Consider the following 25,978-nt stretch of genomic DNA (forward strand, 5'->3'; position numbering starts at 1 on the left):
TATAGTTAACTGTAAATACTACAGTAAATACTACAGTGTTCACTGTAGTGTTTTTGCAGATTTAGTGAATACTACAGTAAAGTCAGCAAAAACACTGAAGTGAATACTTAAGCAATAAGGCCCAAGGGGTTGTGGTATATGGCCAATATACCACGGCCAAGGGCTGTTCTTCCGCACGACACAAAGCGGAGTGCCTGGATACAGCCCTTAGCCGTGGTATATTGGCCGTATATCACAACCCCCTGAGGTGCCTTATTGCTATTATAAACTGTTTACCAAAGTAATTAGAGCAGAAAAAAGACATGTTTTGTCATACCCGTGGTATACGGTCTGATAAACCACGGCTGTCAGCCAATCAGTATTCAGGGCTTGAACCACCCAGTTTATAATGTAGTATTTATACCATAGTATACTATAGTATTTTCTTCATGTGGGCAGCTGTCGTCAGAACCAAACCAGAGATCATGGTACACTATATACACAAAAGTATGTGGACACCCCTTCAAATTAGTGGATGCGGCTATTACAGCCACACCCGTTGCTGACAGGTATATAAAATCGAGCACATAGCTTGCATGGCTATCTCTATTGACAAACATTGGCAGTAGAATGGCCTTACTGAAGAGCTCAGTGACCCACAACGCAGAACCTTAATAGGATGCCACCTTTCCAACAAGTCAGTTCGTAAAAGTCCTGCCCTGCTAGAGTTGCCCCGGTCAACTGTAAGTGCTGTTATTGTGAAGTGGAAGCGTCTAGAAGCAACAATGGCTCAGCCGCAAAGTGGTAGGCCACATAAGCTCACAGAACGGGACCGCCGAGTGCTGAAGAGCGTAAAAATTGTCTATCGAGTTCCAAACTCCCTCTGGAAGCAAAATCAGCACACAAACTGTTAGTTGGGAGCTTAATGAAATGGATTTCCATGGCCGAGCAGCCGCACACAAGCCTAACCCCCGTCCCYGCGTGTACGCCATCGTGCGCAAATTGATTTTGTCCCCCCACACCAAACGCGATCACGACACGCAGGTTAAAATATCAAAACAAACTCTGAACCAATTATATTAATTTGGGGACAGGTCTAAAAGCATTAAACATTTAAGGCAATTTAGCTAGCTTGCTGTTGCTAGCTAATTTGTCCTGGGATATAGTTGTTATTTTACCTGAAATCCACAAGGTCCTCTACTCCGACAATTAATCTACACATAAAACGGTCAATCGAAACGTTTCTAGTCATCTCTCCTCCTTCCAGGCTTTTTCTTCTTTGGACTTAAGTGGCGATTGGCAACTAACTTTCATAACGTCTTTTACCACCACCGAACTCCGCTCGTCTTTCAGTCACCCACGTAGGTATAACCAAGGAGGAGATGGCATGTGGGTATCTGCTTCTATAAACCAATGAGGAGATGGGAGAGGCAGGACTTGCAGCGCGATCAGCGTCACAAATAGAATTGACTTCTATTTTAGCCCTTGGCAACGCAGACGCTCTTTGGCGCGCGCGAGCATTGTGGGTGCAATAATTCAATAACATGTATGTTTAAATTTAATTTGCAATGCTCGCGCACACGATGCATGCGGTGTCCTCAGCATGTAAGACCACCATGCGCAATGTCAAGCATCGGCTGGAGTGGTGTAACGCTCACCACAATTGGAGTCTGGAGCACTGGAAACGCATTCCCTGGAGTGATGAATCAAGCTTCACCATCTGGCAGTCCTGACGGACGAATCTGGGTTTGGACGGATGCGAGGAGAACGCTACCTGCCCGAATGCATAGTGCCAACTGTAAAGTTTGGTGGAGGAGGAATAGTAGTCTGGGGCTGTTTTTCATGGTTCGGGCTTGGCCCCTTAGTTCCAGTGAAGGGAAATCTTAAAGCTACAGCAAACAATGACATTCTAGACGATTCTGTGCTTCCAACTTTCTGGCAACAGTTTGGGGAAGGCCCTTTCCTGTTTCAGCATGACAATGCCCTCATGCACGAACCGAGGTACATACAGAAATGGTTTGTCAAGATCGGTATGGAAGAATTTGAGTGGCCTGCACAGAGCCCTGACCTCAACTCCATCGAACACCTTTGGGGTGAATTGGAATGCAGACTGTGAGCCAGGCCTAATTGCCCAACATCAGTGCCCGACCTCACTAATGCCCTTGTGGCTGAATGGAAGCAAGTCCCCCCAGTAATGTTCCAACATCTAGTGGAAAACCTTCCCATMAGAGTGGAGGTTGTTATAGCAGCAAAGGAAGGACCAACTCCATATTAATGTCCATGATTTTGGAATGAGATGTTCGATGAGCAGGTGTCCACATACTTTTGGTCATGTAGTGTATAACCAGTCTTGAGATCCCAGGTGTCATTGTAGCTGATACCCTTTGTGAACTCACAGAAGGATACCAAGGCCAGCATTCTGCCTCTGGACAGGTCTGATTTCTAACATATTCCCACTAACCAGACCTGACCAGACACACACATCATCTAGCAGGCCACTACCTACCTACTACACACTGAGGTCAGCCTCACCCTGTTCAGCAGAGCATTCCCACTTAGCATGTCCATAACGATGCTCCCACAAAGAGTGATTCCCTATGAGGTGGGGCTCTGACAGTAGTGCTGCTACACCTGTCCACCTTGACTAAAGAAGGGGATATTTTTTAGCGAGGGACATGGTAGGAGGTTTCTCAGAGGGAGACCATTATTCATTAACGCTGTGCATGTCAGCGCTGTGTAGTGCACTCTCTCTCTCTTTCACTGTCTGTGTGATCAGCTCTACTGGAGAGGTTAGAGCTCTGCTGCTGCAGCCCCTGTTCTCAATCACTCTCCCCTAGTGCTCTGCTYCTTCCACAGGCACATGTCCATCTCTGTGTTTCCATGGATGCTTAAATTATTCACGGCAGGCCCATTACTGGGAAACCTMGTYYCCMTTTACGCTCCATCCCTGAAAACCCATCAGGACGAGACAGGTGATCCGTGCAGGATATTTGCCGGAATTCCTCTGCGGTGGAGTGAAAGTGCCCAGGTTCCTGAACACTGGTATGAATCACTATGGGTGACATTTGGGTTAATTATTTAAGACCTCACTAGAGGACAGACCATTCTGTTAATGTGTGTGATTTCAGGCTCTCAGTCAGCACCACAATGAAATAAAGTCCCGTTATCAGTCTTAGTCTTGTCATTACACCCTATGGAGAGTTGACGATGGGTAAATCTTTCAGAAGCGAATCACTGTGGTTCTCAGTGCTACCAGTGCCAAATCCGTTTTTAATGGCATCTCAACTGGAGAATTGTGTTTACTGTGTGAAGTGAATGGCCTCAAGCGTGGTGGAGTGTCGTAAGAGCAGGGAGTTTGTTTGCACTGTAGTGCTTATTATCTCGATTTTATCCTTCAATTTTACACTTACCAATGTCTGGACACGGACTTAAATCGCTGTCAAAACTGTCTGGTATGCTCTGGTGGTTACAGAAAATGACCCCTTTGAGCCACCGTTCACTTTCGCTAGCCGATAACAATGCTGCAGTATTTTTCTCTGGTCAGTCAGCTCAGGAATCACAATAGATTAACTCTGTCCCCCTCGTTGACAGTGCTGCACTAGCAACTAGGCTCTAGTCCTTCCACTCAGTTGCTCGCAACTGTATCTTTGTCATTTATCTAAATCCTAGAAATCATTTTTAATCAATTTTAGAAATCAATCMGTTTTAATGTTCTTCTTACTCCCGGGGTATCGGCACACACCTCTCCTGGCATTGAGTCTTTTGGATTAAGCAAGGTTGACAATTTCACAACTTATACAACAAATATCTCGGGTATTAGCGGCCGTACGTTACTACTACATGACGAGTTCTGTTTTGTGCATTAAATTGACAGTGGCTGAAATTCCTCCATGTTCTCTTTTCAGACTCCGTCAATGTCCTCTGTGCCCAGTCAAGTGCCCCTTCACAATATTCATTCACTTTGTAAAGTGTGGTCTTATACTGTAAATATATATAGCATTGTACTTTTTTTAGAAGTAACTTTCACTAGAACTGTTTGAAAGGACAACTTGATAAGCCATTGTAATCAGCCAATCAAATGATCATGTGATCTGACAACGTATCCCTGTATACGTTGATCTACTGTATGTCCATCCTGAACACAAACTTGTAACCTCTGACCATGCTTTTCTTCATGTGGGTTTGCTGTATGTTTGCGATATTGTACTGTATCTGTGACTGAAATTATTTTCAAGGGGATAATTGCTGGCCATAATTTCAATTTATTTTATTTTACTWGATATAATCTTTAAGGATACCTACTGAGCATACACTGGTTGAGTCAACGTTGTTTACAAGTCATTTCAATGAAATTACATTGAACCAACGTGGAATATACGTTGAATTGACGTCTGTGCCCAGTGGGTAGTTGCTTTTAATGGCAATATTTGCTGACAAAATTAAATTCAGCTTATTTAACTCAATTTAGGTGCTAAAGTGCTTGAGGTTGTTGTGATGCCTCTCATCACCCCTATCAAGCAGTAAGTTGAACAAATGAAACATCTGTTAGTTTGTTTACACAGTATTGCAGGGCAAAGTCAAATAAACATGACTAAGTTGCCTGCGGCAAGCAAGCAATCATAGCCTTTGCTGATGAAGCTATTTATACAGGTTTAGTAATAAATCATTATTTGTCCACTCTGCCTCTAATGAAATGTTCCCTCATCAGTTGGACTCCTCCTCTCCATTACAGGGCTCTGCTCTGTCAGTGAGACCACTCAACCACAGCCACCTCATCTTAGAACTGTTGGAAAGAGCTCAAGTCATTTTCATTTAATCTGAAACTCCCTTTTGAAAATGTGTTCATCTCCATTTTCACTTATAGCAGAACACTAAAGCGCCTTCCTTCACAGACATACTACTTTTTTGTGTAACAGAGTTGATGGCCTAGAAGAAGCAGCAGACATGAACACAGGCTTTTTGACAACTTGCTGTTTCTCTTTGTGTCCATGACAAGAGGAGTCGTTTGATAAAGGACACACATTACAGTACATTATGTTCCGTCTTGGACATCAGTCTGTTGCGTTTTTGAGTGTTTGTGTGTATGTCCGGGCGTGCGTGTGTGTGTGTTTAAAAATACAGTGAGCTACATAAATTTGTCCCAGCAGATACATTACTGTAGGCTACATTACCATAGCATTACCACTAAATGACTATATTTTCAGAAGGAATACGTTTTGTCCTAAAATCAGGCTTTCCATGTTGACTCAAAATATCTACTTTTAATATCTACTTGCTTGACCTTTTTCTGACAACTGATTTCCAAGATAGCATCTCAATGTTAGACAGGACATTCAAGTCTATGAGACCTCTCAAGATGCATACTGTAGTTTTCCACATTCCGTAAAACTTAAATTAAACGCAGTCTCAAATAGCCGCCTGTCCCTTTTAATAGCCAGGCATCCACACACATTTCAGCCTTTTTCGAATAAACGCTGGGTCTAAATGAGTTGTTTACGAGTGAACTTCAGTGAGTAATGTAAAGATTGTGCAAAAGAAGATAGAGGAGAGCAACATAATTTCCAAGGATGAGACGGCAGTGTGGTTTGACATGGTTGGCTCAACTACGGGGGATACAAGGCGCAATGAGTGAGAGAAGGGTGCTGAAGCGCCAAAACGTTGGCTGCGCCAAAGGCAGTCTAGTCTACGCAAGTCTGATCTGCGATGGATTTGTTATTATAATGTTTATACTGGTCATGCTGGTCACATTAAACAGTTTTGTAGTATTTTCAAAATTGTATTGAGAAAAAGCTGTGTGCATKAAGGAAATAGACACCTGTCTCTAATAAGTGCCCGTTGTGTTCAGTGATTGAAGCAAATAAACACCCGGGCTATTAATTGAAGTTTAATGGTATATAAATAAAATATAAAAATATTACTTTGAGCACAGTAGCAGTTTTAGTTAATTTAATGGGAATCGTTATCTAGCCTCATCAGTTTAGATGACTTCTGCCTTACCGAATCATATGTCTGTGTGTCTCAGTTTCTCACTGTGCTCACGTCTTTAGCAGGGCCGGGACGATACTAGTATCGCGATATTCATTAGTGACAAGGAAACMAAACACGAAGCGGATTTAACTTCTTTAGGAAAACAGCCCTAATGTTGGAAACAAACATTATGTTGTCATCCAGAGTCACATTTATTTACTTTCCAAACTATAGCACACATTATTTTACATACAGCAGGTTTTTAAAGGACCAAAGAGTTGGTCTGCTTCGTGTTTTAATTTTTGCCATTGAAACAGATTGCRATACTAGTATCGTTCCAGCCATACTAGCGGTTTCTGCTAACATGCTGCTGCTGCCTCGCAGTCTGATGACTTGGCCAGGCTCACCAGGGAATTTAGTGAGGTGATAAGACCGTGTCTGGGCTGGGTTCATTGGTCTCGGAACGCTGTGTTGTTATCTCTGCATAAAGATAACTCTGGAATGTATTATCTCTCCAGGTCCAGTCAACTCTGCCGCTGAGGAGGCCAGAGAGTGGTAGTAAGGCATGAATTCAGCTAGCTATATGTTCTGTAGGAGCATAGGCCTCAGGAGAGCAGACCTCATAACCTCTCTCTCTCTCTCTCTCTCTCTCTCTGCTCTCAATGCCTGCTCTAAAGGCCTGTTACCCCTTGACAAATAAGAGGAGGCTCAGCAGAGCATTACCGTACCACACAGGGAGGGGAAAAGAGAGAATGTTATGAGAGAAGGATGAGGGAGTGACTGAGTGGGGTAGAGTGTGATGGAGAGAGCTAAAACCATAGAGGAACTCACTAAAGTGAGAGTGGAGGGAAATGAGAGAAGAGCGAACATTTGTGATTGTATGTGCCTATTGAAGCCCCGTGCAAGAGGGGAAGGTCATGCTTCGGTCACATTCCGGTCTGTGCTAAGCTGAAGTGGACTTGGAAGAAAAGACTCAGTGGCGTTGGTTAGTTAAAGGAACTCTTCTCCTGGGCACTACACTACACTTTTTTCCACAACCGAAATTGAAAACCTCCTTTCAGCTCCATTTGYGAGACGGGGTCATGGTTGAGCTGGCTGTCTGGGAACAGTGGCAGTCAGTATGGGATCAGGACAGGAGATGTGGTGTGGTGGAGAAAGAGTCAACAGAGAGAGTTAACACAACAGCAGAGACTTAGCGAGCAATAATGCTCTGATAGCCTCCATGAGCCTGTCAAATGAGGGCTAAAATGATACGACGACTGAATGCATTTTCAAGTGCCTGGCGTCTAGGTACAGCTCTCTAGTAACTTCAGTAATAATGTGCTAACACGGAAATGTGGTTATAGCTTGGCCTTTTCCAAGTCAACCACTCTTGATAAGAAAAGGTGAGTCAGAGATTTGTTATCATAGTTAAACGTGCACATCCAGTGGCTTTGTTCAGGTGCTGAATGTTGAAAGTATAAATGTTTATTTGCAATTTAAAAGAATCCAGACACATCAAATGTTCTTTGTGACAAATGTCACCTTCAAGGTCAAAGCTGTTTCAGTTTGGGAGCTACACATATGCACGCAAACACACACACACACACACACACACACACACACACACACACAAAGGCTGCGTTGTAGTCATATATTTACTCCATAATGTACAATTTTGTACCATTAAATATCTCCACTAGGCATCTGAAGTGCATCATGTTACTTCACTAAATCCTGAATGCCTAAAGGCAAATGGCAGCTCAAATTCCCTTTGCACTTGAATATTTTCGTATCTTTGGCGCATAATGCTCCCTTTATTTTTTTATTTATAACCATTGTTATCCAACAATGTGCTTGTTTTTTGGAATAAAGGCTTAACTGTGTCCTCTTACCTATACTTTGATGCATAATCAGCTACGGTAACTGTAACTGTATAAATCAGGAAATAGACAGTAAGGAAAATGTTCTACTTTGTCACTTTCATAACCGACGTTGTCAGTGAGCGCATATTGTGCAGTTGATATTGACTATATTGCAGAGGCATGTTGAAGTTTCACACATCTTCGAAGAGAGATTGTGAGAGCTCAGTTACAGTAATAATCGGAAATCAAGCAAGCAAAATCGTTTTGTTATTTGCTGTTAAATTGATTTACCATGATTTCTTTCAAAGACATTCATGAAGGGATGGTCGAATACCCGAACCAACAAGGGGAAAAATCTGTTGATGTGCCTTTGAGCAAGGCACTTAGGCCTAATTTGCTCCATGTGCGCCGTACTTGTAACGATGTACGCTGAGAGTCGGGGAGCAAGTTCAGGGAGTGAATACGTTTAATAAATAAACAAAACAAGAAACACAAACAGCGCACCGACATGAAACATAAACAATGACGACTGGGGGGGAAAAAACTAAGGGAGTGACATATAAAGGGCAGGTAATCAAGGAGGTGATGGAGTCCAGGTGAGTGTCATTATGCGCAAATGCGCATAACACTGGTGACAGGTGTGCGCCTTAAACGAGCAGTCTGGTGACCTAGAGGCCGGAGAGGGAACACAGGTGACAGTACTACTATGACTGACCCTGTAAAACAACACAAAACAACACATTTCACAGTACCTATCTGGTGTATATTTTTTATCCCTGGAAATGAGAGGGGTACTAATGAATGCCCCTAACGACATTATACAGTATTACCTCTCTTTTTCTCAGTCATCCATCCTGTCTCAGTGCCATGGTACGGTACCTTTTGTTTTCCTTTCTTACCATTGCTGTACCAAAATATCCATCACAACCACACAGGCTCTCCTGTCACAAGACACCATGGTGTCATGAAATGGTGCAACCATGACCCTGATACCATAGTGAGAGAATGATTCAGATTTGACATTACATTGGTTTCAAATGTCTACACTGCATCGATGGTGTGCCATTACAGTATCTGCAGTAATTGTTATTCCACAGAGTCACACTGGACACAAACCACCATTTAGAAAGTGCTCGAGACAGGCTCAGAAGTGACGATGAAGGAGGAGCAAAGACCATGGCTGCTGTTGTTGCTGCTATTRTTGTTGATGGTGCAGCTAGGTGGATTAGTTCAGTCAAATCAGCACCGACGGGGACCATTTTCAATTCATTTCATTCATTATCACATAGCTGGGCTATGCCCTCGTTGTGTGCCGTCCCAGATCAGCTTGTTTTTTTTTACCTTACATGGTTTCAGTGATCAGTCTGTTAGTTTTATCGCTTTTTCCTCCTCTTTTATCTTTTTCCAAGGCCAGTTCAGCTCTGCTGTAGGTGAGTGGATTAAAGAATAAAGAGAGAAGTACCCCAAGCGGGTTTCATTCACATCAATACTTTCCACTGCCTTTGAAAATCCCCCTTTAATAGAAAAAAAAGACTGCTGAACAACATTTCACAATGTTCTAACTAGACAGATATTCACTTAATACATTTTATGCTGATCTGTTCCTCCCATCAGTCCAGTGTTAACTCCTATATTCATTTAGCAGCGGTGGCCACCGCTAAATTGTTGCCACTGATGCAAAAAAATAAGTATATATTTCTGCCAAGACGCACTTTTAAATGGATAGTTGTTAGCTCGATGACTGGAAATCTATGGGAACAGCTAGCATGTCATTGTGCTAACGCTAGTAGCTAGTAGCAATGCCCCCAGAGTTTTGGGTGGCTGGGGGGGAGAGAGTTCCAGAGTTTGGGGGGGCAGCAGCGCTGAAAGCCCGGTCCACGATGGTGCACAGTCTTGTTTTGGGGATGGTTAAATAAAAATAAATGTTAAGGAGGTGAAAGAAGGTAGATTTGGTGGCGGACTTGATGTGGGGCTCGAAGGAGAGAGTGGTCCAGGATGACACCCAGATTTCAGACCTCAGACAATGGGCAGATGGTGCAGCCATCAGTGGACATCACAAGGTCACCCACTTTCTTGAGGGGAACTTTAGAAGCCACCAGCATGACCTCAGTTTTATTGCTCTTGAGTTTGAGTAGATTGGGTGTCATCCAGTTTTTGATGTCCTGGAGACAGTTGATCAGAGATGGGGGAAACAGGTGAGAGGTGGGTTTGGATGTAAATCTGGGTGTCATCCGAATAGCAGTGGATTTAGTTGAACCTGATGTTTTTTTTTACTGTTAGCGATTGTAGATGTTACAATGATGTGTTTCTCTTTGTCCACTCTCTATTCCAGGGCCCTGATATATCAGAGGAGGCGATGGTCACTGAGCCTCCCCACTCGCAGCAGCCTGGGGCACGCCACAGCTTTGTACAGGAACACTTCCAGGCACAATACAAGTGAGTTTTCAGTTTGCCAGGTCTGCCCATAGCATACTGTATTCTCAATGCAATGCTAGAGAATAGCCCTATTACTATCTGCACATTAGTCCTGCAAGCATTGATGGCATCTGAGCTGAGCTGAGTAGAATACAGTTGACTCAACCCCTGGCACTTAATGTGGAAAGTAATGGACGAGCTAATGTAAAAACGGCTGCCTTGCACTTTGAAGGACAGGTGAAAAATAAACAAATTACTATACAGAGAATTGTCTCTCAAATTTGTGACAGTCAACAATTTCCCTCCGATTCAGTGTCTTGAATGTAAAACAGAAGAGTTACTTGTCTTTCCTTTGTTCATTGTGAAATATTTTTCWTGGCTCAACCTGCTCCTTAGATGATAATTCTAGAAAATAATAAATAATTAAAAAGTGTCAATGTGACAGCTTTTGTTATTTATTTCCATTAGGAGCCAGTTGTGTTTTTGTATAACCTGTTCTCTTCCTGTCAGTGCACCTGGATGAGGTTGCGAGGGAGTCTGTTGTTGAGAGATTGATTGAGATTTAGAAAAACTTTGTAAATTGGCTAAACAAAAACTTATTGGGTAAAACTTTGTTGCCCATTCTAATTTTAATACATTTCCTTTAATTATGAACCATATGTTATACAGTTCAATGCAATTATGGTCATTTGTGTGGAAATCAGTTTCATGCTTGTCTTGGTATACGCTTAGTCCATCGGTCACACTGCCTGTAATTTGGTCTGTTGGGTTTTGCACCTCTCCTATGAGTTCTTTACAATTATTGTACAACCAATGCAAAGTTAGGTATGAGGCTTTTTTCCCACATCACGTTCGATTACCGATGACTCATTGATCCAGTTCTCATTGATTGGATTCAATTGTAATTATCAGATACACCATGTGTAATGGAGATGTCATTATAACTCTAAGTGGGTAGAGGTTGTATATGTATTAGCAGGAGGAAGAGTAACCTCCTTAAATCACTGCAGACATTCCAGTAATTACTGAGCCTAGCTGGAGCATCAATACTGACAAGGCCCATGCACAGAGTGCAGCAAGAAAGACTGCCCCTCCACCTAACCTTTATGTCTCCTAGGTAACTAGGGGCCCCTTCAAGTGCTTTTATGGTCCTGAGTAAAATGAGTGGGGTGGTTGGTTTTTGTTTGAGGTCAAGTGAAAAACGACAACTGTACAAATCGAATAGGCATAGATTACCTACATATTGAATAAACGTATACAATCTTTGCTCTAGTAGCTTTCCTGATAAGCTGTGATTGATGAACCTGATTGAGTTTTCACAGTTTTAGTCCTTATAACATTCCTTTCAATCCGTGTTCAGAGCCCCTCAGCGCCTGCTACAGCAGCTTTGAACCCAGAGCCTCTGAAGCTTCACAAGTGTTCATTTAATCTTGGAGATAAAGCCTCCTAAGTGTTTCTATGAAACAGATGCATCTCACAGCTGTGGTCGGGAGATCACTGGAGCTGCTGAAGGTAGTTGAGCTGTTGCAGTACCTTCATCATGATTTGGCTGTCCACTCCTCTCACAAATGCGCCAATGAGAGTTCTGCATCCAACTGCCAAGTGTATCTGTAAATCTCTGTCAAGCCCCCAATTTTACATTAGCTGTACTCTTCTCTGGGTAACCTTGACTAATGTCGTACTATATTGACAAGGAATTATGCAAACAACTGCACAATAGAACAGATGTCTATTTGGACCTTTTAACTTTGTCGTGAAGTAATTAGAACACTTGCCACTCTGGAAGTTTCCATTTGCTTTGTAATTTCCTGCTTGTTTTTGTTTCCTCCATCTGCTAATTCCTTGAAAAATCGTCAGCTTGGTGTTATGCCGTTAATACATCTGCCAGAGCGCATCCCTTAATTGCTACCCACTGATGAATGTTTCTGCTTTGACACCCGGGAAATGGGCGTGTCTAGACAGGAAGCAGCCATAGCTAGCTCGGCAGCCATAGCTAGCTCACCCACTCAAACACTGTGCCAGACTCACCCAGGATGATTCAGACTGGAATCCAACACTTGACTGATGATCACTGATTGCTAGCAAACTGTAAAACATGCAGTATAACTTCAAAAACAGCATAACTTTGCATTTCAGAGCTACAGCATGGATTTAGTTCAGTGGAAAAGAGCTTGGGACTATATAGACATTTCTCTCAAGGAATATTCCATAGCCATATCTTTCCATAACCATCTGATTTTGTCCCTTAGGCCAGTCCAAATCACTTACTCAGGCAACAGCATCATTGTATGAGATGAGGATTGAAACCTGGGTGTGAAAGTGTAAGACTGAAAAGCTACTGTCAAAGCTTTTTTAGAATAATGTGTGAAAGTGGAATTCAGAGTCCCCGTGGTCAGAGAAGTGTCCTGTTTCGAATATAAATAACCTCATCCCGTCTGTGGTGTTTTACATTTTAAAATACTATATGTATTTTATATGATTAAATATTTGTCATACTAATAACTAATATAATACTATAAGTGACATATACTTAAGATGTTTGTTGTGCTATTTGTTTTAGGAACAGCCTTTGGAGTCCCTATCTTTGATTTGTTAACGGTTCCTCTGTCCCTCTCTCATTGCCCTCCAGCATTTGAGTCCTGGGTGTAACACTACAGTATGTAATATAATCTCAAGGCCAATTGATAGGCCAGAGTATTATCACTGTAATGGGTCTGTTTGTCACTATACAATCACCAGGCCCATTATACTTGACAAGACTTAGTCTGTGTACAAACAAGCTTCATATATACTGACATRCTATTTGTCTCCTAAGTTTTTGATGCAGATTTGATTTGTCGTTCATCACGTTGGTGCCATTCAATTGACTGTACAGTACATTATTACAATTATCTCTGTCTGACTGTGATGTCTCCGTAAAAGTGAAGTGCCTACTCTAACTCTGGAAGTATTGATTTTTAACTTATTGTTTCTCTACAACTCTGTAGACTCTGATCAAATCATGCATTGCTCAGTTCTTGAAGGTAAAGCTTTGATATAGCTAGTTTTGTTCTCATCCCACAGCATGACTCACTGCCTAGCATTGGTAATATGCAGTGAAAATCTCTGTGTTATCTGTCAAGCGCTGCTCATTAGAGTGAAACCAAACGGCAGGCAGCAGAGCATGTCAGATTACGGACGTGGTGTACTGTAGTTTCACTGGAAGCCCAGCCTTTTTACAGCGGCACGAAAACCCACCACTCTCTCTGAGCTTCTCGCCTCTCTTTGTCTGAATCATTTTGACTGGGTGACCTTTGTTTTGTCTCAGCGCTTAATTTATTTATATTTCTGCAGGAGGGTTGAATAAATAGGGCTTTGAAGCCTTTTTAAGATTATTACTGTGACTCAAGGTAATTCCTTTGTTTTGTCTGGATGCTCAGGATCACCTGCTGAATGATGCTTTACATATCAACAATCTCTAAAGGGGCCATGACCTTTTGAACCCAGAGATGAAGTGTTGTGACAAAAGCACACATCTTCAAGTAGTAGGTGAGGCTGCAGGCTCACTGAGAAGAATTAACAGCCAATCTTTAGGCCAGGGATCATCAATTAGATTCAGCCGCGGGCCGATGTTTTTTGTGAGAGGACGGTCGGGGGCCGGACCATAATTACAAATCATTTGTAGACTGCAAATTGACCACAAGAAGCCCAAACAGATATATTTGACTACAAAATCATAATTTCAAACGTTGCATATATTTGTATATGATCACGTGTCTCTCTGTTATGCGTGGGAATACTTGGGAACCGATTTTCAAAATTCAAATCACTTGGAGCTGATATCCTGTTTTTTTTACTGTCCAACAATGAAAATGTTTAAAAAATACAGTACCAGTCAAAAGTTTGGACACACCTACTCATTCAAGGGTTTTCTTTATTTTCTACTATTTTCTAGAATAATAGTGAAGACATCAAAACTATGAAATAACACAAATGGAATCATGTAGTAACCAAAAAAGTGTTAAACAAATCAAAATAGATTTTATATTTTATATTCTTCAAAGTATCCACCCTTTGCCTTGATGGCAGCTTGGCACACTCTTGGCATTCTCTCAACCAGCTTCACCTTGAATGCTTTCCAACAGTCTTGAAGGAGTTCCCACATATGCTGAGTACTTGTTGGCTGCTTTTCCTTCGTTCTGCGGTCCAACTCATCCCAAACCATCTCAAATGGGTTGAGGTCGGGTGACTGGAGGCCAGGTCATCTGATGTAGCACTCCATCACTCACTTTCTTGGTCAAATAGCCCTTACAGAGTATGGAGGTATGTTGGGTCATTGTCCTGTTGAAAAACAAATGATAGTCCCACAAAGCACAAACCAGATGGGATGGCATATCGCTGCAGAATGCTGTGGTAGCTATGCTGGTTAAGTGTGCCATGAATTCTAAATAAATCACTGAAGGTGTCACCAGCAGAGCACCCCCACACAATCACACCTCATCCTCCATGCTTCATGGTGGGAACCACACATGCAGAGATCCACCATTCAACTACTCTGCATCTCACAAAGACACGGCGGTTGGAACCAAAAATGTCAAATTTGGACTCATCAGACCAAAGGACAGATTTCCACCGGTCTAATGTCCATTGCTCATGTTTCTTTGCCATGAATTCTAAATAAATCACTGAAGGTGTCACCAGCAGAGCACCCCCACACAATCACACCTCATCCTCCATGCTTCACGGTGGCAAGTCTCTTCTTATTATTGGTGTCCTTTAGTTGTGGTTTCTTTGCAGGAGTTAGACCGTGAAGGCCTTATTCACGCAGTCTCATCTGAACAGTTGATGTTGAGATGTGTCTGTTACTTGAACTCTGTGAAGCATTTATTTGGGCTTATCCTCCGCAACAGAGGTAACTCTGGGTCTCCCTTTCCTGTGGCGGTCCTCATGAGAGCCAATTTCATTATAGCGCTTGATGGTTTTTGACTGACCTTCATGTCTTAAAGTAATGATGGACTGTCGTTTCTCTTTGCTTATTTAAGCAGTTCTTGACATAATATGGACTTGATCTTTTACCAAATAGGGCTATCTTCTGTATACCAACCAACCCTACCTTGTCACAACAGAACTAATTGGCTCAAACGCATTAAGAAGGAAAGAAATTCCACAAATTAACTTTTAACTAGGCACACCTGTTAATTGAAATGCATTCCAGGTGACTACCTCATGAAGATTGTTGAGAGAATGCCAAGTGTGTGCAAAGCTGTCATCAAGGCAAAGGGTAGCTGATTTCTTTAACACTTTTTTGGTTACTACATGATTCCATGTGTGTTATTTCATAGTTTTGATGTCCACTATTATTCTACAATGTAGAAAATAGTACATATAAAGAAAATCCCTCGAATGAGTAGGTGTGTCCAAACTTCTGACTGGTACTATATAATATTATTATTATTATTTATTTATTTATTTTTATCTGAAAATTTGGGGGGCCAAATTAAACCACCTGCAGGCCAAATTGGGGGAACCCTGCTGGTTCCTTTAGTAGATTGTTCTAATAATAGCTGTTATAACAAATATAATTAATTCATTTATTTTTCAGGAAAGGTGACACTGAATGTCCCATATACTTGGAAAAATGGCTTTTAGAGTTTTACCCAGGCTAGTGCAGGGGTTGGCAACAGGCGGCCCGTGGGCCAAAACAAGCCCGCAAGTGTTGTTTTGGGGGGGGGGGGGTTCGTTTTTGGTAAATAAAATACTAAAATCAACAGGAAAATAGTTTTAATTTAGGAAATCTGTTCCCAAGTATTCCACACAAATAAAAAAAAACATACAGTAAGTGCACAAAACATGCTCTTTCCATGACATAGACTGACCAGGTGAATCCAGGTGAAAAGCTATGATCCCTTATTGATGTCACTGGTTAAATCCACTTCAGTCAGTGTAGATGAAGGGTGGGAGACAGGTTAAAGAACTATTGTATATCTCTCTCTCTATATATATATATATAGGAGAGAGAGAGCAGATACAAATACCCCCTTTTCGCAATTTTTACCCCCTTTTTTCACCCCAGTTTCGCAATTTAGGGGCGGCAGTAGCCAGCCTAGTGGTTAGAGTATTGGGCCAGTAACTGAAAGGTTGCTGGATTGAATCCCTGGAGGTGTCGAGGTAAAACTCTGTCGTTCTGCCCCTGAACAAGGCAGTTAACCCACTGTTCACCGGTAAGCTGTCATTGTAAATAATAATTTGTTTAACTGACTTGCCTAGTTAAATAAAGGTTACATTTAAAATAAAAAATTTCCAATTACAATCTTGTCTAATCGCTGCAGTTCCCCAACAGGCTCGGCATAGGCGAAGTCGAGTCATGCGTCCTCCAAAACATGACCCACCAAACCGCGCTTCTAACACCTGCCCGCTTAACCCGGAATCCAGCCGCAACAATGTGTCGGAGGACACACCGTTCAACTGACGACTGAAGTCAGCCTGCAGGCACCCGTGCCCACCACAGGGAGTCGTTAGAGCACGATGAGCCAAAATAAGCTCCCCCGGCCAAACCCTCCCCTAACCTGTTGCTGGATTTTTTACGTTCAACAGTTTCCCATGTGGATCCAGAAAATTGTCTACCACCCAAAGGACATCCATCCAACTTGACACAACTGTGGGAAGCATTGGAGTCAACATGGGTCAGCATCCCTGTGGAATGCTTTCAACTCCTTGCAGACTCCATGCCCCTATGAATTGAGGTTGTTCTGAGGGCAAATGGTTGTTTTGTACACTCTGTGTATCTCAATGTATCTGAATGTGTGTCAATGTAAATAAGGTATGAAATTATTGTTATTTTCAAATATAATCWAATTTTGGGTTTAGTTGGGGTCAATTTGCAGTGTACAAATTATTATAATTATGTTTTGGTCCCCCACCATCCGCTCCGTCAAAAAATCCCACGGCTGAATCTAGTTGCCGACCCCTGGGCTAGTGTTTAAGCTGRCTCAAACTCTCACCCTTCAGCATCACTGCTTCAAAGACAGGGATTCCCTCTCAAGTGCTGCTCACACTTCATCCATTAGGCATCACTGGAATATCACCTCCTTTTCCTTTAGGCCTAAGTGTTCCTTACCAATGCACAGTACATCTATGTTTTATTGGAGCTGCTGGAGTGTTATTTGTATGCAAAGAACATGGGCAGCTCCTCTGTTTCCTGCTGAGAATAAGACATCCATAGGGGAGCGATCCACTCTGCCAAGAGAGAGCTCCACTCAGAGCCAGTGTCAGCTGGGATGAGTTGAATAGGGCTTTATTCACTCGCCCCTGTGGGTCTGTCAGGTGCCTTCCTAGAAGGGAAACACATTTAAACAGCTATGCTCTGGCTAAGATTCCCATGGTAGGCTACCCCTTGTAAAGGTTCCTGACATGCAGGCTGGAGAAGTGAAAGCTCTGTGCACTGATCCAATGAAAAATACTAAAGCAAAGGAATAGAGAAATACTGGCTTAAAACATCGCCTTGACGGGTAAAAGAGGAAGAGGGACATTTATGCTTGAAATTCAGATTTGCAAAGAAACCATAGCTTTGTCAACTTGTTTTGATTGTATGCAGCAAAGTCATTGTTGAACTCAATTCCACTCCAGTCCTAAAGGCTCTTATAATTTCAGGCAGCCTTGTGAAATGCTTTTCGCTTCCTGACTAGAATAACCAGTCATGGAGTTCTTGCCATAGAACTATTACAGGATTTAGAAGTACTTCAAGTCAAGTTCAATAGCACTTCAGTCTGAGGACTTCCATGGAAATACCCTCTGACTCTTTGTTCAAACAGTTAGTGATTTTCCAGAATAAGCAACTTCCTCTCCTAAACATAAAGAGGTCTGTTGGAGCCAGTGTGTGAACCAGGTGTGGAATGAAATATTGGTAGACTGGAAGATTTGCTCTCTTTTCCTGTCCTTTGAGTCCTATGGCCTGAACATTCATATAGGGAGGAAACAAGCCATCTCTTAGGACTGTTCTTTATTCTCCCCATGATGGTGATCATTAGGGAATCGCTGCGTGCTGGTTCCCATTTAAAGGCCCAGTCGCACCGTGAGGCTTTTTCCCACTACCCACCCCCCTTACATCACTTATCTTTCCCATAGAAAATCTCTACAGCAACATCAAGACGTACTGTACATACAGTGTGTCCATTTCTATAGTAAGATGCACTTTCCTGCTGGCCTGACACAGAAGTGCATGTTCAGGTGTCTAAAACAGGCGTCAAACATCACACAATCTTGTTTTTCTTTCCACAGGTCATCGCTGACCTGCCCTCATTGTCATAAACAGAGCAACACCTTTGACCCTTTCCTCTGCATTTCACTTCCCATCCCTCTGCGCCACACCAGGTGAGTAMTATCMYTGTTAGTGCACMAACCATACTGAATACACAACCATGCAACACATCACACCACACCATGGTACTACGTGCAGCTATTGGGAGACATCTGTCAGTGAGAGTCAAAGCCGTAGTAGACGGAAAGACTTGCCTTAGGTACAGACGTAGAAATACACTGTAGACAAGACTCAAGCACTGGTGTCTTTTTAACGTCCCTTTCAGTSCTCTAGAGKYTYATAATGTTAGAGGAATGGATAAAGATCTGGAGTAGCACAGAGAAACAATAGACCTGGCTGAGATGGAGTGTACTTGAAGCCCAGATGAAAGCCCTGAGGAGCACCACCTCAGAAACCAGGAACAATGTCACATTCATGCCCAGGTCACAAAGATCACTCCATCCCTGCCTGTGAGGAGTTAGTCCCCCCCAAGCCCTTACTCTTCAAGCACCTACACCCTCTCATTAATTGTGCTCTTTGTGAAGACTTTTGACAACTTTGTTTTTTGTTAAAAGCAGAAGATAATGTTTCCTCTCACACACCGCCTGACCAAAAACTGAAGTCAAAACAGTATGGTTCTCACCTTTATTCTCCAGTGCAGATGGAGGAGTTGTCCTAATTGGAAAGAGGTGTTAAACTCATCGATTGACTCTAAATCATATCTCAGATTCCTGGGCTGGGGTGTCATAGAAGTGCATGCAGCTGTGTCCTCCTATTGAGGTCCCAGGGTGTGCCTAGCAAATTCAAAAGCCTAACACACACTCATCTATCCAATCCTACACCACAAATGGACACTACAACGTTGATCTCATACTGTAGATCGTCATTCATACTGAGCATCCAACGTAAAGCTAGAGTCCTTAGTTATGAATATGAATATGAGAGTGGTTACATATTTCCAGCCCCATCCCTTAGCTTTTTAGTGATAAATGGGCGGGAAGCACGCTTTGTTATTGTTTCAATTAAGGATTCTAGCTTTAACAGGTATTATTTAGAGCTCTCTATTTGTGACACATACAGTCATTGAAATAGTTCTCAGTCTCTTTGGAGCAACTGGAGTGTCAATAAACGTTAAGGCCAGGCACGACACCCTCCTAGAGAWTTTTTTTCCCTTTAATCATATCACAATCATCTTTTACCAGTTGAATGTAGACACAAATATAATACTTTTTTGTATCAACATAATTCCGAATTATTAAAAAAAATATGCAAATGAGCCAATTCTCATTAGTATGCTCATATTTGCATATCACGCAAATATATTTTTCTGGACACTGGATGAAGTCACCCTAAATGATTTGGTTTCATTTCATTAAGACACTCCAGGACCAGACTTGTCCGGAGCAGATTGTGGATAAATACTTTTTTAATCTTTCTATCTGTAAAATACTAAAGACATGTACGTAAAATGCGGTTTTTTTCAAAGACTTTTTAAAATCTAGAATATAAACTTCACAACATCAATAATTCCCTCTGAGCAAGTCTGGAGAATATATCTAAGGATAACCACTAGAGGTCGACCGATTAATCGGAATGGCCGATTAATTAGGGCCGATTTCAAGTTTTCATAATAATCGGAAATCGGTATTTTTGGGCGCCGTTTTTTTTTTTTACACCTTTATTTAATCTTTATTTAACTAGGCAAGTCAGTTAAGAACACATTCTTATTTTCAATGACGGCCTAGGAACGTTCTGCCTCTGTCGTTCTGCCTTCAGGGGCAGATTTTTAACCTTGTCAGCTCGGGGGATCCAATCTTGCAACCTTACAGTTAACTAGTCCAATGCTCTAACCTGATTACATTGCACTCCACGAGGAGCCTGCCTGTTACGCGAATGCAGTAAGCTAAGGTAAGTTGCTAGCTAGCATTAAACTTATCTTATAAAAAACAATCAATCAATGACTGTCATTGCTCCAATGTGTACTTAACCATAAACATCAATTCCTTTCTTAAAATCAATACACAAGTATATATTTTTAAACCTGCATATTTAGCTAAAAGAAATCCAGGTTAGCAGGCAATATTAACCAGGTGAAATTGTGTCATTTCTCTTGCATTCATTGCACGCAGAGTCAGGGTATATGCAACAGTTTGGGCCGCCTGGCTCTTTGCGAACTAATTTGCCAGAATTGTACGTAATTATGACATAACATTGAAGGTTGTGCAATGTAACAGGAATATTTAGACTCATGGATGCCACCCGTTAGATAAAATACGGAACGGAATAAACGTTTTGTTTTCGAGGTGATAGTTTCCGGATTAGTAACAGGTATATGGTTTAGAGAGAAATAGTCGACGCGTTATAGTTCCTGTAATAACTTGCGGCTGAACTTGAAAGGGGTTCCTTCGTTATTTTACCGTTCATGTCTTCCATAGAGAATGTCTTGATCTACTTCAAATAAGGTCTGTGTTTCGCGGAGGAGCAGACTGACAGGGGACCATGCAGACAAGCTCTGCTTTCTGCACTACAACCTAAAACTTAACTGGGAATATTGAAGACCCATGAAAGCTGGTGGTTCGTTTTAACATATGTTCTCATGTTATTTGAGACTAAATTGATTTTATTTATGTATTATATTAAGTTAAAATAAAAGTGTTCATTGTTCATTCAGTATTGTTGCAATTGTCATTATTACAAAAATGTGTGTGTGTGTATGATATATATAAATACATTTCAATTWTWTTTWTWTTTTTATCGGCCGATTAATCGGTATCTGCTTTTTTTGTCCTCCAATAATCGGTATCGGCGTTGAAAAATCATAATCGGTCGACCTCTAATAACCACACAACATTTAGTGAATGCAGATGCTTCTGAAGCTGAGTATTTTTTGGGGGTGTGTGGGAAGAGTCTGACTTTCGGGAAATGGCGGTTAAAGACAAGTACACTGAATTTAGAATATCAAATGCCTATTTAGACCCAGTCATCATCTCTTCAAGGTAAGTTTCTAAATATAGTCCAGTTTGTAACGCTCGCTATGAAATGGGCTTCTAAATTACTGTGTAATTTAATGTTGTGAGCTTTAAAATGATTAAAGTGGTTCAAATGCATTAAAATGTTGATGACGGTAGAAATGATAAAGAAATTATAAATAAGTACATAAGTATTCAGACCCTTTGCTTTGAGACTCGAAATTGAGCTGAGGTGCATCCTGTTTCCATTGATCATCCTTGGAGTCCACCTGTGGTAAATTAAATTGATTGGACATGATTTGGAAAGGCACACACCTGTCTATATAAGGTCCCACAGTTGACAGTGCATGTGAGAGCAAAAACCCAGCCATGAGGTTGAAGGAATTGTCCGTAGAGCTCCGAGGCAGGATTGTGTTGAGGCTCAGATCTGGGGAAGGGTACTAAAATATTTCTGCAGCATTGAAGATCCCCAAGAACACAGTGGCCTCCATCATTCTTAAATGGAAGAAGTTTGGAACCACCCAGACTCTTCCTAGAGCTGGCCGCCCAGCTAAACTGAGCAATCGGGGGAGAAGGGCCTTGGTCTGGGAGGTGACCAAGAACCCGATGGTCACTCTGACAGAGCTCCAGAGTTCCTCTGTGGAGATGGGAGAACCTTCCAGAAGGACAACCATCTCTGCAGCACTCCACCAATCAGGCCTTTATGTCTAGAGTGGCCAGACAGAAACCACTCCTCAGTAAAAGGCACATGACAGCCCACTTGGAGATTGGCAAAAGCCACCTAAAGGACTCTCAGACCATGAGAAACAACAGTCTCAGGTGTGATGATACCAAGATTGAACTCTTTGGCCTGAATGCCAAGCGTCACATCTGGAGGAAACGTGGCACCATCCCTACGGTGAAGCATGGTGGTGGAAGCATCATGCTGCGGGGATGTTTTTCAGCAGCAGGAACTGGGATGAACGCAGTAAAGTAAAGTAAAGTACAGACAGGTCCTTGATGAAAACCTGCTCCAGAGCACTCAGGACCACAGACTGAGCCAATGTTCACCTTTCAACAGGGCAAGAACCCGAAGCACACAGCCAAGACAATGCGGGAGTGGCTTCGGGACAAGTCTCTGAATGTCCTTGAGTGGCTCAGCCAGAGCCCTGAATTGAACCCGATCGAATATCTYTGGAGAGACCTGAAAATAGCTGTGCAGCGACGCTCCCTATCCAACCTGACAGAGCTTGAGAGGATCTGCAGAGAAGAATGGGAGAAACTCCCCAAATACAGGTGTGCCAAGCTTGTAGCGTCATACCCAAGAAGACTCAAGGCTGTAATCGCTGCCAAAGGTGTTTCAACAAAGTACTAACTAAGGTAAAATTTCGAAATACCTGTTTTTGCTTTGTCATTATGGGGTATTGTGTGTAGATTGATGAGAAAACAACTATTGAATACATTTTAGAATAAGGCTGTAACGTAACAAAATTTGGAAAAAGTCAAGGGGTCTGAATACTTTCTGAACGCACTGTAGATGCAAAAATGTAATTTCAGCCTGTGGTGCCTGGCCTTAAGCAAACTTTTATGCTAATTGGAGAATCGTTTAAAAAAAATCTAGCTCTAACAAACAGCTTGCCAGGCAAACTTTACATAATCGCCTCATTCGTTCTGCTTTTGGCTAATGGCATTGAATACTGTAGACAGTTATRAAAGGAAGAAACAGATGGTTTGCCTTTTAAGATTTTGTACATGGTTGTTCATGTAAAAAAAAAAGTGTCATAGTTTTGTATATCTCCATAAACCCTAACACAAACTAAAGTGCAGATTTTCAACACCAACAGTCATTTACACCAACCCCAACCTATACATATACAACATATACATTTATTTATTGGACTGCTACAGTACCTATTTTCTGACAGAAATGTGTTCCCACATGTCATATATACAGTATGTGGTTAGTTATCATCTAGTGTGTTAACCAATGTGGCARAGTCAGCCCGACATGGACCCATATTGATGTTGTACCCTAACATGGAACCCAAACCGGCTGCGCGCGTGCGCCATCGTGCGCTATCGTGCATAAATGTATTTTGTCCCCTCACACCAAACGCGATCACGACACGCAGTTTCAAATATCAAAACAAACTCTGAACCAATGACATTCATTTGGGGACAGGTCGAAAAACATTAAACATGAATGGCAATTTAGCTAGTTAGCTTGCATTTGCTAGCTAATTTGTCCTATTTAGCTAGCTTGCTGTTGCTAGCTAATTTGTCCTGGAATATAAACATTGAGTTGTTATTTTACCTGAAATACACAAGGTCCTCTACTTCGACAATTAATCCACACATAAAACGGCCAACCGAATCGTTTCTAGTCATCTCTCCTCCTTCCAGGCTTTTTTTTATATCTGAACTTATATGGTGATTGGCATCTACACTTTTACCACAAGAACCGGCAAAACATTTCATCTTTCAATCACCCACGTGGGTATAACCAATGAGGAGATGGCACGTGGGTCCCTGCTTCTATAAACCGATGAGGAGATGGGAGAGGCAGGACTTGCAGCGCGATCTGCGTCAGAAATAGAAAGGACTTCTATTTTAGCGCTTGGCATCGCAGACGCTCGTTGGCGCAATAATTGAATAACATAGATTTCTAAATTTATTTTGCGACGCATGCGACATCTGGTCAGCATGTAATGGACTGAGTGGTATGGCAGGCGTCTCCATTTAAACGCATTAACTCCACTAAATGAGCCGCTCATTACAGATCATCATGTTATTACTGTAAAGATCCATCAGAGATCTTGTTGTATAATGTTCCTGTCCTCCTGAGGAAAAGGTTTGCGATTCATTATCATGATTGATTCAGCTTTGTACTCAGAGACGGGGAGCTAAATCTCTGAAAGGTGTTCTCGGGATGTAGCCACTATTTGCAGTAGCTTAGTATAATCATAGACTCAGATTACCATTCAATTGAGAGCTTTAGTTGAGTATTCAGTCACTGGGAATTGAATTCCCATAATAGGTATTGGGTGCATCATGTAACGTTATAGATTGTTAATTATCCCCTATGCCTGCCTTTCTAGTTCTGAGCTGTTGAGGTGTGTGGGGATGTTTTGCCACTTCCAGAATGTTCCAAACAAGGTAATTAGATGAATAGAAACGCTTGCCTGCTCAGAGCACCATTGATTAACTACTGCCTTCACTGTTTGTGTCTTGAGACACAAAAAGAACCGTGATAATATGAGGCACTGTTTTGGTCTTTCTACTGCCTAGTCAAAGGCAGATAAAGGAATGAACTCAGGTGCGCCACCGGCTAAATCATATGGGGAGATCTCCCCATACCCCTCACTATAGCGTGTGCTGAGAATCCTTGACAGCCAGTGTAGAGGTTACCTTGAGTCCAGACAGCAGGGGATCTCACAGCTCAACACCCTTTACTTACTTAAGTGATAATGCCCTCGAAGCCGGTGTTTGGGGGATATATTGGCGCGAGTGTTGTTAGGCCCGAGAAGAAGTTGAGGGGCAGCAAACCGTGCCAACATATCCGTGCCAACATATCCTCCAAACACCGGTGGGGGATTATAGAGCAGGTCATCAACAAGACATCACAAAACTCACTTTAATTGATAATTGGCATTAGTCTGCTGGACAATGTAGATACACAGGTAAAATGGGAGCTGTCTCAGTATGGCCTTGTAAATAACAACATATCAATGACTTAGTCTCTGAAGAGCTAATGAAGGCCAGCCCACTCTGGTATAGAGGGTACAATGATTGGTGAAAGCATTGGAGTTTGTAACAACACCCCATGGGACACATTGTTCAGCATATGTAATGACGCCACAGGGGCAAACATGTACAGTGTATCATCCATAGTCGATTACAGGCAAAAAGGTAGTGGAAACAAGTCTCTTTCTTGCTTCAAAAGAAAAACATGACTTRTTTAAAATAAAAAATTGAGCCTGAGCTTTTTCACAAGACCTTCAATATGAGTTGTACTTATGTAAGCATGGACTCTCTACTGTAAGAAGATAAGGGGTGGCAGGTAGCCTAGTGGTTAGCGCGTTGGGCCAGTAACCGAAAGGTTGCTGGATCGAATCCCCGAGCTGACAAGGTAAAAATCTGTTAACCCACTGTTCCTAGTCCGTCATWGTAAATAAGAATTTGTTCTTAACTGACTTGCCTATTTAAATAAAAAATAAGAGTCTTGTCTGTAGAATAGAGGTGCTGTGCACTCGGGACCTCCCGCCTATGTAATTTTGTCATTGGCTCCCATATCTCTCTTTCTCAGAGGAGGAGGCTGACATTCTGCGTGGTGTGTCTACTCAGCTGACTACAGTCCTCACATATAGACACACATAGACTCTCACAGGTGAATCACAGGGCACATATCTCTTCAGTGTAGTGTTTTTGTACAAGCCATTATGTCCCTTTACCCTGCCTATGTCAGCACTGCTTCTCCATGCAAAAGAGAAGTAAGAGCCAAGTGCTCAGCTTTAAAAATGCATTGACCCACAATACAGATTCCATTATTT

At 42.0% G+C, this 25,978-nt stretch overlaps 1 protein-coding gene across 1 annotated transcript in view; it reads left to right on the forward strand.

The window, feature by feature from the left end:
• LOC111980498 (ubiquitin carboxyl-terminal hydrolase 43) overlaps positions 1–25,978 on the forward strand; it is a 97,074-nt gene that overhangs the window by 26,371 nt on the left and 44,725 nt on the right. Inside the window, exons 3-4 of the mRNA XM_070449789.1 lie at positions 10,123–10,226; positions 18,462–18,554. Of these exons, the coding sequence (XP_070305890.1) occupies positions 10,123–10,226; positions 18,462–18,554 (197 nt within the window). The remainder of the gene's footprint in view (positions 1–10,122; positions 10,227–18,461; positions 18,555–25,978) is intronic.

This window comes from Salvelinus sp. IW2-2015, linkage group LG20, assembly GCF_002910315.2.
Source record: "Salvelinus sp. IW2-2015 linkage group LG20, ASM291031v2, whole genome shotgun sequence".
Classification (NCBI taxonomy): Eukaryota; Metazoa; Chordata; class Actinopteri; order Salmoniformes; family Salmonidae; genus Salvelinus; species Salvelinus sp. IW2-2015.